Source organism: Bombina bombina, chromosome 9, assembly GCF_027579735.1.
Source record: "Bombina bombina isolate aBomBom1 chromosome 9, aBomBom1.pri, whole genome shotgun sequence".
Taxonomy (NCBI): domain Eukaryota; kingdom Metazoa; phylum Chordata; class Amphibia; order Anura; family Bombinatoridae; genus Bombina; species Bombina bombina.
In genome coordinates, this window is record NC_069507.1 from 245,465,061 (window position 1) to 245,480,072 (window position 15,012).

The window sequence follows — 15,012 nt, forward strand, 5'->3', positions numbered from 1 at the left end:
TGCTCGCAGGGAAAATACCCATAAAAGGACAAATTATCTTCAGACACTGACTTTGCACAACCTCCGTTGACAGAGGCAAAGAGAATGACTGGGGGTTATGGGTAAGGCAGTTACACTTAACAGCTTTGCTGGGGTGCTCGCTCTTTGCCTCCTCCTGAGTTGAATATACCACTAGTAATTGGAATGATGTCGTGGACTCTCCATGTCATAGGAAATAAATATAGTTTTGATAGGTAAAAACAAAACAAAAACACAAGGCTCTATTTCTGTTTAAATGGAATGATAACAGAAATGCCAACAATTTGGCAAGTTTTTCTCTGAAATTCCAGGTAGCGAAGGGGTTAAGGCACAATTGGGTTTCAGATGCCCTGGGTACAGAATGCATTTACTCTATACTTTCCTGTGGCCCCCTGCCATTTTTTTGAAGCAAGAAATGTAACATTTCCTTCTACCTCTCACCTATCCGAGTACTCATGCACATAAGACAACTTAACTTAAGCAAATTTATTGCTGAAATGTACATGTTATGCTTTTGAGCACGCACAATATAGAGTAACTAAACAATTAAAAAAGCATTAACATGATTGTCATAATTCGTATCTAAAAGCTAAACATTCTTTGGCTGTAGTAGGAGAGAAGAGAACTCAATGAGATGGTCTGTGCACTTCAGGAATGTTATATTAGCTATTGAAAGCACTGATAAGCCGAAGCTGTCAGCTACAGAAGCCCCATGTGCCCTGGACAGTAATGAGCACTATGAAGATATGCTGGGCGAACTTTAAACGCTAGCTGTCTGAAACTACAAGTGGAGCCATTTGAAATCTAAAAGGTGATTATTCTTGGCACTTAAGTGGCCGTAGCTTGTAAAGAGACAATCAGAAGGATTATTTATTGTTTTACTGATCACAAGGGGGCATTACGAACTGACATAAAATCCAGTTTTATTGAAGCTATTTAAAAGAAAACAAAGGCAGAACGGAAATATCAGGAATTGAAAATACACTTTCAAAAAATATTAAAACAGCAAAGGGATACTGTCAAAAGACGCATAGTTAGGATAGGCACAGAGGACAAAAGTAACTGGCATTGTATAAAAGCACATTGCAAACAAACGTAAAATGGATGCTATAGCTCATAGTACAAAATATTTAAGCCTGCAGGTCAATGTGTTAAAACAGCTTTTCACATCCTATCTAAACAAGGGCAAAATATTTTATCTTTAAATATACATAACCCAGTGTCTGTTCAACAACAGTTAACAATCTGTACAACATCTCCTAAAGAAATGATCTGAAGGTCATTCAGCCGTGCGTTGTATCGTCCTCAACGAAGTCCTTGGCCTGTTCTGCTGTGATCACATCAATATGACTCACCTGTAGGAACACACAAAGTAACAATAAGTATAGCTGCTAAATGATGTAGTTATTTTTTGGTTTATGATGAAAGCAAAAACGCATACTACATTATGATATAATATTGCAAATCTTTAAAAGCTATCCTAGATGAGTTATAACACTTAACCCCTTAATGACCGCGACATACCATGTACATCGCTGGTCGTTAAGGGATTGTATGGCTAGAGGAGTGCAGGTCTTGCCGTGCGTGTCAAATGACATAATAGCATGGCTATTTGTTTAGAGCTGAAAACGTCACCTCATTGGAGAAGAACGCCATGCCATGGGCAGCTGGAGGTGCTGATTTTAGAGATTTACTTGCCGCACAGATAGGGTGAGTGTAACACCGTTTTTTTAGTAAGTGATGACTGAATGTAATGCTTATTTTTAGTGATGGTAAATCCAAGCGTTTTTGATACACTTGGATTTAATATCACTTTAAGGGGTTAAGATTTAAAAGAGACATGGAACAGAGCGTACAGCTTTAAAAAATACAATTTACTGCTATTTTGAAATTTACCTTTTGGTATCCCTAGTTGAAACTTAGTTCCTATCTGTGAGAGCATACTGAGGTAAAGCTCAGGGGTGTGCATGTGTCTTCAGAACTGTATGTATAACATTGTTACAAACATTGTTGCAAGCACAATTGCCAAATCAAGCTCAAGACACATGCATGTCCCTCTGCCTACATCAGTTTGCCCTCTTGGAAAAAAAGTTAAACAAGGATACCAAAAGAAAGAAGTACATTTGATGATAGTTAATTTAAAGGGACAGTCTACACTAAAATTGTTATTGTTTAAAAAGATAGATAATGCCTTTACTACCTATTCCTCAGCTTTGCATAACCAACATTGTTAGATTAGTACACTTTATAAATCTTTAAACCTCTAAATTTCTGCCTATTTCTAAGCCCCTGCAGGCCGCCTTTTAATCACATGCTTTATATTTCCTTTTCACAACAAGAGACTGCAAGTTCATGTGGGCCATATAGATAACAATGTGTTCACGTACAACAAGTCATTTAAAGTGCCAGTAAACCATAAAAAAAAGTTATATAATTCTGCACATAGTGCAGAATTATATAACATTATAATAGCGCAAACATTGTAAAACCAAATTTCCCCTTTGAATTTAAAAAACATAATTTATGCTTACCTGATAAATTCCTTTCTCCTGTAGTGTAGTCAGTCCACGGGTCATCCATTACTTATGGGATTATATCTCCTCCCTAACAGGAAGTGCAAGAGGATCACCCAAGCAGAGCTGCTATATAGCTCCTCCCCTCTACGTCATACCCAGTCATTCGACCGAAACCAAACGAGAAAGGAGAAACTATAGGGTGCAGTGGTGACTGGAGTTTAATTTAAAATTTAGACCTGCCGTAAAAACAGGGCGGGCCGTGGACTGACTACACTACAGGAGAAAGGAATTTATCAGGTAAGCATAAATTATGTTTTCTCCTGTTAAGTGTAGTCAGTCCACGGGTCATCCATTATTTATGGGATACCAATACCAAAGCTAAAAGTACACGGATGACGGGAGGGACAGGCAGGACCTTTACACGGAAGGAACCACTGCCTGAAGAACCTTTCTCCCAAAAACAGCCTCCGAAGAAGCAAAAGTGTCAAATTTGTAAAATTTTGAAAAGGTGTGAAGTGAAGACCAAGTCGCAGCCTTGCAAATCTGTTCAACAGAGGCCTCATTTTTAAAGGCCCAAGTGGAAGCCACAGCTCTGGTAGAATGAGCTGTAATTCTTTCAGGAGGCTGCTGTCCAGCAGTCTCATAGGCTAAACGTATTATGCTACGAAGCCAGAAGGAGAGAGAGGTAGCCGAAGCCTTTTGACCTCTCCTCTGTCCAGAATAAACGACAAACAGGGAAGAAGTTTGTCGAAAATCTTTAGTTGCCTGCAAATAAAATTTCAGGGCATGGACGACGTCCAGATTGTGCAGAAGTCGTTCCTTCTTTGAAGAAGGGTTAGGGCACAATGATGGCACAACAATCTCTTGATTGATATTCCTGTTAGTGACTACCTTAGGTAAGAACCCAGGTTTAGTACGCAGAACTACCTTGTCTGAATGAAAAATCAGATAAGGAGAATCACAATGTAAGGCCGATAACTCAGAGACTCTTCGAGCCGAGGAAATAGCCATTAAAAACAGAACTTTCCAAGATAACAGCTTGATATCAATGGAATGAAGGGGTTCAAAAGGAACACCCTGTAAAACGTTAAGAACTAAGTTTAAGCTCCATGGCGGAGCAACAGTTTTAAACACAGGCTTAATCCTGGCCAAAGCCTGACAAAAAGCCTGAACGTCTGGAACTTCTGACAGACGTTTGTGTAAAAGGATGGACAGAGCTGAGATCTGTCCCTTTAACGAACTAGCAGATAAACCCTTTTCTAAACCTTCTTGTAGAAAAGACAATATCCTAGGAATCCTAACCTTACTCCATGAGTAACTCTTGGATTCGCACCAATGCAAGTATTTACGCCATATTTTATGGTAAATTTTCCTGGTAACAGGTTTCCTAGCCTGTATTAAGGTATCAATCACTGACTCCGAGAATCCACGCTTTGATAGAATCAAGCGTTCAATCTCCATGCAGTCAGCCTCAGAGAAATTAGATTTGGATGTTTGTAAGGACCCTGAACCAGAAGGTCCTGTCTCAGAGGCAGAGACCATGGTGGACAGGACGACATGTCCACTAGATCTGCATACCAGGTCCTGCGTGGCCACGCAGGCGCTATTAGAATCACCGATGCTCTCTCCTGTTTGATCCTGGCAATCAGTCGAGGAAGCATCGGGAAGGGTGGAAACACATAAGCCATGTTGAAGACCCAAGGTGCTGTCAGAGCATCTATCAGAACCGCTCCCGGGTCCCTGGACCTGAATCCGTAACAAGGAAGCTTGGCGTTCTGGCGAGACGCCATGAGATCCAGATCTGGTTTGCCCCAACGCCGAAGCAGTTGGGCAAATACCTCCGGATGAAGTTCCCACTCCCCCGGATGAAAAGTCTGGCGATTTAGGAAATCCGCCTCCCAGTTCTCCACGCCTGGGATGTGGATCGCTGACAGGTGGCAAGAGTGAGATTCTGCCCAGCGAATTATCTTTGAGACTTCCATCATCGCTAGGGAACTCCTTGTCCCTCCCTGATGGTTGATGTAAGCCACAGTCGTGATGTTGTCCGACTGAAACCTGATGAACCTCAGAGTTGCTAACTGAGGCCAAGCCAGAAGGGCATTGAGAACTGCTCTTAATTCCAGGATGTTTATTGGAAGGAGTCTCTCCTCCTGAGTCCATGATCCCTGAGCCTTCAGGGAATTCCAGACAGCGCCCCAACCTAGCAGGCTGGCGTCTGTTGTTACAATCGTCCAATGTGGCCTGCTGAAGGGCATCCCCCTGGACAGATGTAGCCGAGAAAGCCACCATAGAAGAGAATCTCTGGTCTCTTGATCCAGATTCAGCATAGGGGACAAATCTGAGTAATCCCCATTCCACTGATTTAGCATGCACAATTGTAGTGGTCTGAGATGCAGGCGAGCAAAAGGTACTATGTCCATTGCCGCTACCATTAAGCCGATTACCTCCATGCATTGAGCCACTGACGGGTGTTGAATGGAATGAAGGACACGGCAAGCATTTAGAAGTTTTGTTAACCTGTCCTCTGTCAGGTAAATTTTCATTTCTACAGAATCTATAAGAGTCCCCAAGAAGGGAACTCTTGTGAGTGGCAATAGAGAACTCTTTTCTACGTTCACCTTCCACCCATGCGACCTAAGAAATGCCAGAACTAACTCTGTATGAGACTTGGCAGTCTGGAAACTTGACGCTTGTATCAGAATGTCGTCTAGGTACGGAGCTACCGAAATTCCTTGCGGTCTTAGTACCGCCAGAAGAGAGCCCAGAACCTTTGTAAAGATTCTTGGAGCCGTAGCTAACCCGAAGGGAAGAGCTACAAACTGGTAATGCCTGTTTAGGAAGGCAAATCTTAGATACCGGTAATGATCCTTGTGAATCGGTATGTGAAGGTAGGCATCCTTTAAATCCACAGTGGTCATGTACTGACCCTTTTGGATCATAGGTAAGATTGTCCGAATAGTTTCCATTTTGAACGATGGAACTCTTAGGAATTTGTTTAGGATTTTTAAGTCCAAGATTGGTCTGAAGGTTCCCTCTTTTTTGGGAACCACAAACAGATTTGAGTAAAACCCTTGTCCGTGTTCCGACCGCGGAACTGGGTGGATCACTCCCATTAGTAAAAGGTCTTGTACACAGCGTAGAAACGCCTCTTTCTTTATCTGGTTTGCTGACAACCTTGAAAGATGAAATCTCCCTTTTGGAGGAGAAGCTTTGAAGTCCAGAAGATATCCCTGAGATATGATCTCTAGCGCCCAGGGATCCTGGACATCTCTTGCCCAAGCCTGGGCGAAGAGAGAAAGTCTGCCCCCCACTAGATCCGTTTCCGGATCGGGGGCCCTCACTTCATGCTGTCTTAGGGGCAGCAGCAGGTTTTCTGGCCTGCTTGCCCTTGTTCCAGGACTGGTTAGGTTTCCAGCCCTGTCTGTAGCGAGCAACAGTTCCTTCCTGTTTTGGAGCGGAGGAAGTTGATGCTGCTCCTGCCTTGAAGTTACGAAAGGCACGAAAATTAGACTGTCTAGCCCTTGGTTTGGCTCTGTCTTGAGGCAGGGCATGGCCCTTACCTCCAGTAATGTCAGCGATAATTTCTTTCAAACCGGGCCCGAATAATGTCTGCCCTTTGAAAGGTATGTTAAGCAATTTAGATTTAGAAGTCACATCGGCTGACCAGGATTTAAGCCACAGCGCTCTGCGCGCTTGAATGGCGAATCCGGAGTTCTTAGCTGTAAGTTTAGTTAAGTGTACTACGGCATCAGAAATAAATGAATTAGCTAGCTTAAGGACTCTAAGCTTGTCTGTAATCTCATCCAATGTAGCTGAGCTAATGGTCTCTTCCAGAGACTCAAACCAGAATGCCGCCGCAGCCGTGACAGGCGCAATGCATGCAAGGGGTTGTAATATAAAACCTTGTTGAACAAACATTTTCTTAAGGTAACCCTCTAACTTTTTATCCATTGGATCTGAAAAAGCACAGCTATCCTCCACCGGGATAGTGGTGCGCTTAGCCAGAGTAGAAACTGCTCCCTCCACCTTAGGGACCGTCTGCCATAAGTCCCGTGTGGTGGCGTCTATTGGAAACATTTTTCTAAATATAGGAGGGGGTGAAAAAGGCACACCGGGTCTATCCCACTCCTTGTTAACAATTTCTGTAAGCCTTTTAGGTATAGGAAAAACGTCAGTACACGTCGGTACCGCAAAATATTTATCCAGCCTACATATTTTCTCTGGAATTGCAACCGTGTTACAATCATTCAGAGCCGCTAATACCTCCCCTAGTAATACACGGAGGTTCTCAAGCTTAAATTTAAAATTTGAAATGTCTGAGTCCAGTTTACTTGGATCAGATCCGTCACCCACAGAATGAAGCTCTCCGTCCTCATGTTCTGCAAATTGTGACGCAGTATCAGACATGGCTCTATTATTATCAGCGCACTCTGTTCTCACCCCAGAGTGGTCTCGTTTACCCCTAAATTCTGGCAATTTAGATAATACTTCAGTCATAACATTAGCCATGTCTTGCAAAGTGATTTGTAAGGGCCGCCCTGATGTACTTGGCGCCACAATATCACGCACCTCCTGAGCGGGAGACGAAGGTACTGACACGTGAGGAGAGTTAGTCGGCATAACTTCCCCCTCGTTGTCTGGTGAAATTTTCTTTACTTGTACAGATTGGCTTTTATTTAAAGTAGCATCAATACAATTAGTACACAAATTTCTATTGGGCTCCACATTGGCCTTTAAACATATTGCACAAAGAGATTCCTCTGTGTCAGACATGTTTAAACAAACTAGCAATGAAACTAGCAAGCTTGGAAAATACTTTTCAAATAAATTTATAAGCAATATAAAAAAACGTTACTGTGCCTTTAAGAAGCACAAAAAAACTGTCACAGTTGAAATAACAATGAACCAAATTAGTTATAGCAACCAAATTTTCACAGTAAATGCATTAAGTTAGCAAAGGATTGCACCCACCAGCAAATGGATGATTAACCCCTTAATACCCAAAAACGGATAACAATTTTTAAGCGTTTTTATCACAGTCAAAAACACAGTCTCACAGGTCTGCTGTGAGTGATTACCTCCCTCAAAACTAGTTTTGGAGACCCCTGGGCTCTGTAGAGACGTCCTGGATCATGGAGGAAGAATAGGAAGACTGTGACTGAATTTTTACTGCGCAATAAAGCGCCAAAATAGGCCCCTCCCACTCATATTACAACAGTGGGGAAGCTCAGTAAACTGATTTTATTCATAAATAAACGACAGCCATGTGGAAAAATAATGCCCAAAAAGTTTTATCACCAAGTACCTCATAGAAAAACGATTAACATGCCAGTAAACGTTTAAAAAATAAAATTATGAAATGTTATTAATAAGCCTGCTGCTAGTCGCTTTCACTGCAGTGGAGGCTCAAAGATAAGTTAAATGTATACAGTATTTTCTTAGTGAAGTTCCATTCCCCAGAAATACCTCAGTGTAAACATACATACATATCAGCCTGATACCAGTCGCTACTACTGCATTTAAGGCTGCACTTACATTACATCGGTATTAGCAGTATTTTCTCAGTCAATTCCATTCCTTAGAAAATAATATACTGCAACATACCTCCTTGCAGGTGAACCCTGCCCGCTGTCCCCTGTTCTGAAGTTACCTCACTCCTCAGAATGGCCGAGAACAGCAAATGGATCTTAGTTACGACCGCTAAGATCATACACAAACTCAGGTAGATTCTTCTTCTAATGCTGCCTGAGAAAAAACAACACACTCCGGTGCTGTTTAAAATAACAAACTTTTGATTGAAGAAATAAAAACTAAGTTTAACAACCACAGTCCTCTCACACATCCTATCTATTAGTTAGGTGCAAGAGAATGACTGGGTATGACGTAGAGGGGAGGAGCTATATAGCAGCTCTGCTTGGGTGATCCTCTTGCACTTCCTGTTAGGGAGGAGATATAATCCCATAAGTAATGGATGACCCGTGGACTGACTACACTTAACAGGAGAAAATAACTGCTGTTTTACAGACCCGCTCTCTGTGATCTTCTGAGCGGGTCTGTTGTTTTTACTGAGCGCATCGGGCCAGCTGTATAGTCACAGCCCGGCCCGACCGCGCCATAGCACTAAGTGCAGCTCGCTCCTGATGCCTGACAGAGCAGGAGCGAGCTGCACTTAGTGCTATGGCGCGGTCGGGCCGGGCTGTGACTATACAGCTGGCCCGATGCGCTGTTTGAAAAAAAAAACAGACCCGCTCAGAAGATCACAGAGAGCGTGTCTGTAAAACAGCAGTTATTTTTTAAATTCAAAGGGGAAATTTGGTTTTACAATGTTTGCGCTATTATAATGTTATATAATTCTGCACTATGTGCAGAATTATATAACATTTTTTTTTATGGTTTACTGTCCCTTTAAGAGTTAACACAACATAGTACTAAATGCAAGTCAATAGATAATAACTAAAACATCATGTAATCAGGGGGCTGTCAGAAGAGGCTTAGATACAAGGTAAAAAGTATATAAATATAACTGTGTTTATGCAAAACTTGGGAATGGGTAATAAAGGGATTATGGTGCTTTTAAAACCATAACATTTCTATTGTAGACTGTCCCTTTATTTTTTTTAATTTTACACTCTGAAAAATGAACAATGTAATTTTCTATATCATTTCAATAAATGTGTAATAGCAAAAGATGCCAAAAAGCTTGTAACCTTGCCATTCAATCGTCAAGTCTGGCATTTTAGAAGCATTTGTAAACTTTGTATTAGACTTGAGCACAGCAGATACTTGCGAGAGGCCAAGTAAAGAGGGAGTGCTATTTGATACAGCATATGTCCAATTACACTATATAATGTTTCAGAGTAATGGAAACAAAACCTCTACAGCACAGATAAGATTTTCTAGTGGGGCACTAAAGGTTAATGTTAAAGCGAAAGAATCAATTAACGTGTTGCATACAAGGTACAAATTATATTTGTTAACCTAAATGCCCTTATCCTTGAATGTAAGAGACACATAGCAATTTCCCCTTCCACTACATGTTCAACGTTTCATCCACTAGTTGAGGAAAACCTGAGCAGTAGACTTGTTTAATGGACAAACAGATGTATTATAATGTCCTGGTCTCTATTCTACAGTTAAATACAAAAACACCCAAAAGTATGGGAGAAATTTAGACATTCTATTAGCAAAGGATGTTGACATGTAGATTTGGAACAGTTTAAGAAAATAAATTTTTGACAGTGTTTAACATTTTGTATTTGAAGAGAATGTAATACACACTGTTAAATGTACAGGTAATTATGCACACAAGTAGCAAAACTTTTAGTTTACCTTATTTCTAAATTTGACACCATAGAACTTGTCAGCTGATTCCAACAGTTCAGGCCTGAAAGTTGTTGTAATAAACTGGGCATGAGAAGCGAGTTCCATGATCATATCTGCAGAAATAAAGATATTTCACAAGGTGCACGATTAAGGAGATTTCTCAGCATTACACACCAGAACGCCCTGTGCGGAGCACCTTCTCTGACCTGCTCTGCAAAAACATAATTTATGCTTACCTGATAAATTTATTTCTCTTGTGGTGTATCCAGTCCACGGATCATCCATTACTTGTGGGATATTCTCATTCCCAACAGGAAGTTGCAAGAGGACACCAACAGCAGAGCTGTCTATATAGCTCCTCCCCTAACTGCCATATCCAGTCATTCGACTGAAAACAAACAGAGAAAGGAGAAACCATAGGGTGCAGTGGTGACTGTAGTTTAAAATTAAAAAATACCTGCCTTAAAATGACAGGGCGGGCCGTGGACTGGATACACCACAAGAGAAATAAATTTATCAGGTAAGCATAAATTATGTTTTTTCTTGTAAGGTGTATCCAGTCCACGGATCATCCATTACTTGTGGGATACCAATACCAAAGCTAAAGTACACGGATGAAGGGAGGGACAAGGCAGGTACCACTGCCTGTAAAACCTTTCTCCCAAAAATAGCCTCCGAAGAAGCAAAAGTATAAAATTTGTAGAATTTTGAAAAAGTATGAAGCGAAGACCAAGTCGCCGCCTTGCAAATCTGTTCAACAGAAGCCTCATTTTTAAAGGCCTATGTGGAAGCCACAGTTCTAGTAGAATGAGCTGTAATCCTTTCAGGAGGCTGCTGTCCAGAAGTCTCATAGGCTAAGCGGATTATGCTTCTTAGCCAAAAAGAAAGAGGTTGCCGAAGCCTTTTGACCTCTCCTCTGTCCAGAGTAGACCACAAACAAAGCAGATGTTTGACGAAAATCTTTAGTAGCTTGTAAGTAAAACTTTAAAGCACGAACCACGTCCAGATTGTGTAATAGACGTTCCTTCTTTGAAGAAGGATTAGGACACAAAGACGGAACAACAATCTCTTGATTTATATTCTTATTAGATACCACCTTAGGTAAAAACCCAGGTTTGGTACGCAGAACTACCTTATCTGCATGGAATATAGAATCACATTGTAAGGCAGATAACTCGGAAACTCTACGAGCCGAGGAAATAGCTATCAAAAAAAAACTTTCCAAGATAAAAGTTTGATATCTATAGAATGAAGAGGTTCAAACGGAACCCCCTGAAGAACTTTACGAACCAAATTTAAGCTCCAAGGTGGAGCAACAGGTTTAAACACAGGCTTGATTCTAACTAAAGCCTGACAAAATGCCTGAACGTCTGGGACATCCGCCAGACGCTTGTGCAAAAGGATAGCGCAGAAATCTGTCCCTTTAAGGAACTAGCTGACAATCCTTTCTCCAATCCTTCTTGGAGAAAAGATAATATCCTGGGAATCCTGACCTTACTCCATGAGTAGCCCTTGGATTCACACCAATAAAGATATTTACGCCATATCTTATGATAGATTTTCCTGGTGACAGGCTTTCGTGCCTGAATTAAGGTATCAATGACTGACTTGGAGAAACCACGTTTTGATAAAATCAAGCGTTCAATCTCCAGGCAGTCAGCCTCAGAGAAATTAGATTTGGATGGTTGAAAGGACCTTGAAGTAGAAGGTCCTGTCTCAACGGCAGAGTCCATGGTGGAAAAGATGACATGTCCACTAGATCTGCATACCAAGTACTGCGTCACCGATGCTCTCTCCTGCTTGATCTTGGCAATCAGACGAGGGAGCAGAGGAAACGGTGGAAACACATAAGCCAGGTTGAAGGACCAAGGCGCTGCTAGAGCATTTATCAATGTTGCCTTGGGGTCCCTGGACTTGGATCCGTAACAAGTAAGCTTGGCGTTCTGGCGAGACGCCATGAGATCCAGTTCTGGTTTGCCCCAACGATGAACCAATTGTGCAAACACCTCCGGATGGAGTTCCCACTCCCCCGGATGAAAAGTCTGTCTTCCCAGTTCTCTACACCTGGGATATGGATAGCTGATAGGTGGCAAGAGTGAATCTCTGCCCAGCGAATTATCTTTGAGACTTCTAACATCGCTAGGGAACTCCTTGTTCCCCCTTGATGGTTGATGTAAGCCACAGTCGTGATGTTGTCCAACTGAAATCTGATGAACCTCATTGTCGCTAGCTGAGGCCAAGCCTGAAGAGCACTGAATATCACTCTTAGTTCCAGAATGTTTATTGGAAGGAGTGACTCCTCCTGAGTCCACGATCCCTGAGCCTTCAGGGAGTTCCAGACTGCACCCCAACCTAGAAGGCTGGCATCTGTCGTTACAATTGTCCAATCTGGCCTGCGAAAGGTCATACCTTTGGACAGATGGACAGCAAATATAAAAACGGTACTGTGCCTTTAAGAGAAACAAATTTTTTACAGTGTGTATAATAAGTTAACAGAGCATTGCACCCACTTGCAAATGGGTGATTAACCCCTTAGTTCAAAAAACGGATAAAAAAACCTGTTTTTTAACAGTCACACCAAACTGCCACAGCCTTGCTGTGGGCCTAGTAACACAGTGGAAAGCCTCAGGAAACTGTTTCTAGGCAAATTTAAGCCAGCCATGTGGAAAAAACTAGGCCCCAATAAAGTTTTATCACCAAAGTATATATAAAAACGTTTAAACATGCCAGCAAACGATTTATATTGTAAATATAAAAGAGTATTACCTCAGAAAGTAAGCATGATACCAGTCGTTATTAAATCACTGTATCCAGGCTTACCTTACATAAATTTGGCATCAGCAGCATTTTCTAGCATTCACATCTTCTAGAAAAATCTTAACTGCACATACCTCATAGCAGGATAACCTGCACGCCATTCCCCCGCTGAAGTTATCTCTCTCTTCAGTCATGTGTGAGAACAGCAATTGATCTTAGTTACAACCTGCTAAGATCATAGACATCACAGGCAGATTCTTCTTCTAGTTTCTGCCTGGGACAAAATAGTACAACTCTAGTACCATTTAAAAATAATAAACTTTTGATTGAAGCAAAATAACAGCTACATTTCACCACTTCTCTCTTACTACCTCCATGTTTGTTGAGAGTTGCAAGAGAATGACTGGATATGGCAGTTAGGGGAGGAGCTATATAGACAGCTCTGCTGTGGGTGTCCTCTTGCAACTTCCTGTTGGGAATGAGAATATCCCACAAGTAATGGATGATCCGTGGACTGGATACACCTTACAAGAGAAATAATTATACTTTCAGGAAGTAATCATTGGAGTAATACAAATAGGCAACTAACTTCCTTTAGCCAACAGGACAAACTCCAAGCTTCCCTTACCTCATCACCCAATACACCCCTATTACAGCCGGATACTGAACAAAGATTGACATCCAAGTAATTAAGCCAGGGTTTACAACCAATTTGTGAAGTTTATATCAGTTTTATGTTTTGTCACCATGGCAGCACTGCACATGGGTCATGCCCAAGCTGAATTCTGGAGGGGAAATAAAAAAAAGAATGCTGATGGCACTGAATCGAGGCCTAATTAAAATGGATGACCTGATATAATAATAATAAAAAAACAAATATCAGCTTTGCACAAATAAAAAAATAATCTAGGGAAAGAAACACACATGGAGAAGATAAAAAAACACCACATCCAGTTATTGGAATCATAATATAGTCCACTGTATTAAGATCATCATTTTACTTGAAAGAAACACTACATGTAAATTCTATTTAAATTATAAACAGATAAACTGCCCTATTTGCAAAAACAATAAAATGCAAGATTAGTAAAAGTATGTTAGGATGTAGGAGGAGACTCAGAAATAATCAAACATGTTTTTTCCCCTTGAAATTTGACTTTATTGTCAATAATCCAACTGAATTAGAGTTGAAAAAGTAGCGGGTACATTTGCTCTATAGAGAACTCCATGAGAGGAGGTCTACTTTGAAAATAGTAATCTTACTAATTAGATTGTGTGGTCTCTAGATAGCACAGTATAAAAGAGCCGCAAAGCAGCAAGAATCAGCTTTACCCATGGTCTATGTAGATGTTATTGCTTATATTGCCAATATGTCTCCAGTCCCCTTGTTGAATGATATTATGTGAACTGGCCTATCATGATCAGACAACCCGCGGCCCACTAAATACATTTAGAAGCTGTATGGCTCATTCCATTTAAACAAAGTGGAGGACTCTAATGAGCTTAGAATAAAACCTTGAAGCATATATATATTATCATATTAACCACTTTTCAGCTGCTACATGGGCTTCCAGGGCTATAGGAGTGCAGTCTCACCTCTGTTGGCAAGACCCGCATTCCTAAAGCCCTGGATGCCTTTGCAACGCCCAATGTGCAGGGTATGGCAGTCTGTTGCGAAGGGATTAAGAGAGAATCCTGCTTTTATCTTTTTTTTTTAATAAATCAAAAGGACATCTAGATTGTTGAAAGATCTGAAAAGGCTGCTTTACATGGTCTCTTCATATTCCTTAAAGGGACACTCAAGTCAAAATAAACTTTTATGATTTAGAAAGAGCAGCAGTTTTAAGACACTTTCCGATTTACTTCCATTATCAAATTGTGCACAGTCTTTTTATATTCACACTTTCGGGGGAACAAGATCCTACTGAGCATGTGCAGAAGCTCACAGGGTATAAATATACTAATCTGTGATTGGATGATGTCTATCACATTATACAGGGGGCAGGAAAATGGGAGAGAAAATAAATTTGTGAGAAAAAAAAAATATCTACTGCTTATTTGAAATTCAGAGTAGGTGTTAAATCATTGTTTTTTTAATATGCACTTGTTTATTATGCAATTCTACTGCATAGTCCTTTAAATAAACTGGATAGCAAAATATTCTGTAAATCCCAAATAGTTTACCTGACACAGCTTTTCTGTGCATAGCATCCAGTGCCTGGTCAATTTCATCAAAAAGGTAAAATGGAGCAGGGTCACACTTCTGGATGGCGAAAATAAGTGCCAGAGCAACCAGCGATTTCTGTCCACCAGACAGCTGCTGCATTTCTCTCATTTCTGCTTGCTTTCCGGTGAATGAAACCTACAAAAATATTTACAAGTTACAGTGTAATCAGTG

General features: G+C 41.0%; 1 protein-coding gene across 1 annotated transcript in view; it reads right to left on the bottom strand.

Moving 5' to 3' along the window:
• Window positions 1-489: 489 nt before the first annotated feature.
• The window catches only part of SMC3 (structural maintenance of chromosomes 3), a 241,735-nt gene continuing 227,212 nt past the window's right edge, over window positions 490-15,012 (bottom strand). The window contains exons 25-27 of the mRNA XM_053692998.1: window positions 14,799-14,976; window positions 9,864-9,970; window positions 490-1,373 (exon numbers count right to left, since the gene is read on the bottom strand). Coding sequence (XP_053548973.1) covers window positions 1,302-1,373; window positions 9,864-9,970; window positions 14,799-14,976 — 357 coding nt within the window. The 3' untranslated portion in view covers window positions 490-1,301. The remainder of the gene's footprint in view (window positions 1,374-9,863; window positions 9,971-14,798; window positions 14,977-15,012) is intronic.